This window comes from Aplysia californica, unplaced genomic scaffold (genome assembly GCF_000002075.1).
Source record: "Aplysia californica isolate F4 #8 unplaced genomic scaffold, AplCal3.0 scaffold00869, whole genome shotgun sequence".
NCBI classification, from domain to species: domain Eukaryota; kingdom Metazoa; phylum Mollusca; class Gastropoda; order Aplysiida; family Aplysiidae; genus Aplysia; species Aplysia californica.
Genome location: NW_004798139.1, coordinates 16,018 through 17,977, shown reverse-complemented (window position 1 = coordinate 17,977; position 1,960 = coordinate 16,018). Strand labels below are relative to the sequence as shown.

General features: G+C 39.8%; 1 protein-coding gene across 1 annotated transcript in view; it reads left to right on the top strand.

Moving 5' to 3' along the window:
- The window catches only part of LOC101847153 (ankyrin-3), a gene marked incomplete at its 3' end in the record, with an annotated part of 35,621 nt that overhangs the window by 20,662 nt on the left and 12,999 nt on the right, over positions 1–1,960 (top strand). Inside the window, exons 6-7 of the mRNA XM_005110269.1 lie at positions 695–796; positions 1,604–1,804. Of these exons, the coding sequence (XP_005110326.1) occupies positions 695–796; positions 1,604–1,804 (303 nt within the window). The remainder of the gene's footprint in view (positions 1–694; positions 797–1,603; positions 1,805–1,960) is intronic.

Sequence of the window (1,960 nt, the reverse complement as noted above, 5' to 3'; positions counted from 1 at the left end):
CGCTATGTGAGATTGACGTCTTCTCCTCTCTCCCATTCTCTCTCTCTCTCTCTCTCTCTCTCTCTCTCTCTCTTTCTCTCTCTCTCTCTCTCCCCCTCTCTCTTTCTCTCTCGGTCGCTCGCTCGCAGGGTATGTTCCCATTTGGGTGAAGTAGGAAATTAAAGAGCAAATTGTCGGGCCCCTGACTGTTCGAACCCAGGACTTTTCAGTTGCGAACCCAACAACCTAACCATTAGACCACAGATGTCAAAATAAAGGCCCAAAGATAGCATCCAGCCCAGCTATTGTATCCGGCACGAAAGAGAATTTTTAGGTAGTCTGTCCTGAGAATCACCATTAGACAGAACCTTACTCAAATTGTAAACAAACTTGTTGCCAAGAAAAGATACTAACATCCGTATTAAGCATTGGCACGAGAGCGAAAATTGATAATATGCATTTTTTAAAAACATAAAAAAAAAATACTAATAATGCATTCTAACTTTCGTTTGCTTTAATTCATATTATGATTAATCCTGCTTACCCGAGCAAAGGAATGAGCGGAGAACCATGATCGCCGATGTCTGTCGCAGATCTGGCACTGGATGATGATCCAGTTCGGCCCGCAGCTCTAAGTTTAATTTAAGTTTGGCCTTCTGAGCACTAAACCGTCAACTCCAGACACTAAACCTTCCGTTGTGCTTGTGTCTCACAGAAAGAAGGCCACACAGCGGTGCACATCTCTACGTGGGAGGGTGATGAGAACTCCTTACGATACCTCTACAGTGTGGGCGCCAACTTCATTGTTCAGGATAAGGTGAGATTGTCTACTTTATTGTTCAAGGTAAAGTAAGGTAAGATGATCTACTTTATTCTTCAAGATAAGACAGGATGGTATACTTTATTGTTCAGAATAAGGTAAGATTGTGTAATTCATTGTTCAAAATAAAATGAGATTTCTTACTTTATTTGTCAGGATAAGGTACGACTGTTTACATTATTGTTCATTGTTCAGAATAAGGTAAGATTGTCTACTTAATTGTTAATTGTTCAAGATTAGGTACAATGGTCTACTTTATTGCCCAAGATAAGGCAAGATGCTCATGGTGTACTTTATTCGTCAGGATAAATTACACTACATTTTGTCAATATATTAAAACACCTACATTTTAAACTTTAAAAAATCTCTAAGTGTGAGGCATCGTGGTGAAAGCAGGCGTTCGTCAAAATAAAGTAATCAAAGAAACTGGCATTTTTTTCTGGCCGTTGGGCAAGGCTCAACACCTTTATGTCCATTTAAAAGCTTATTTCTTTGTGGAATTTTCTGAAAAAGGTTGTCTAAAGCACACAAAATGTAAATTTTCAATTCCAAGGACAAAATACGGAAGTCGCCAAACTTAAATGCCATTTTCTCTCTAAAAATGTTACCTCTGAAACAAGGCGATCCCCACCTGCTTCAATCGCAAAAATCTCGACTTTTATTCTAAACAGAAGGATAATTTTTCAGCAAAAGCAAGAAAAATGAACAGGTTTTAAGATGCTTCCAATAACTTCAAATGCCCCAAAAATGACTAGCGCATGATTCCACTGTGTCGTAATACAATTACAATTTTTCTTCGTCCAGTTGGAGCGCATGCCCTTACATATTGCGGCCGAGCGGGGTCATACCGAGCTCGTGGAGTTCCTCATCTCTCACTGTAAGGCCACTCTCACGGACAGAACTAAGGACGGCAGTACCCTCATACATATCGCCTCCAAACACGGACACCCGGAGACAGCTCTTGCCTTTCTGAAGAAAGGAGTGCCTTTACTTATGCCGAACAAGGTGGATTTTTCGTCTTTTTATTTTGCCTTTGTCCATTATCATAATTTGATTCCGCGTATTGTAGGAGTACCTTTACATATGCCAAACAAGGTAGATCTTTTAAAAAATCTTTTCGGCCCTTGTCCATTATTTTTTTATGTTTCGTATTGCAGGAGT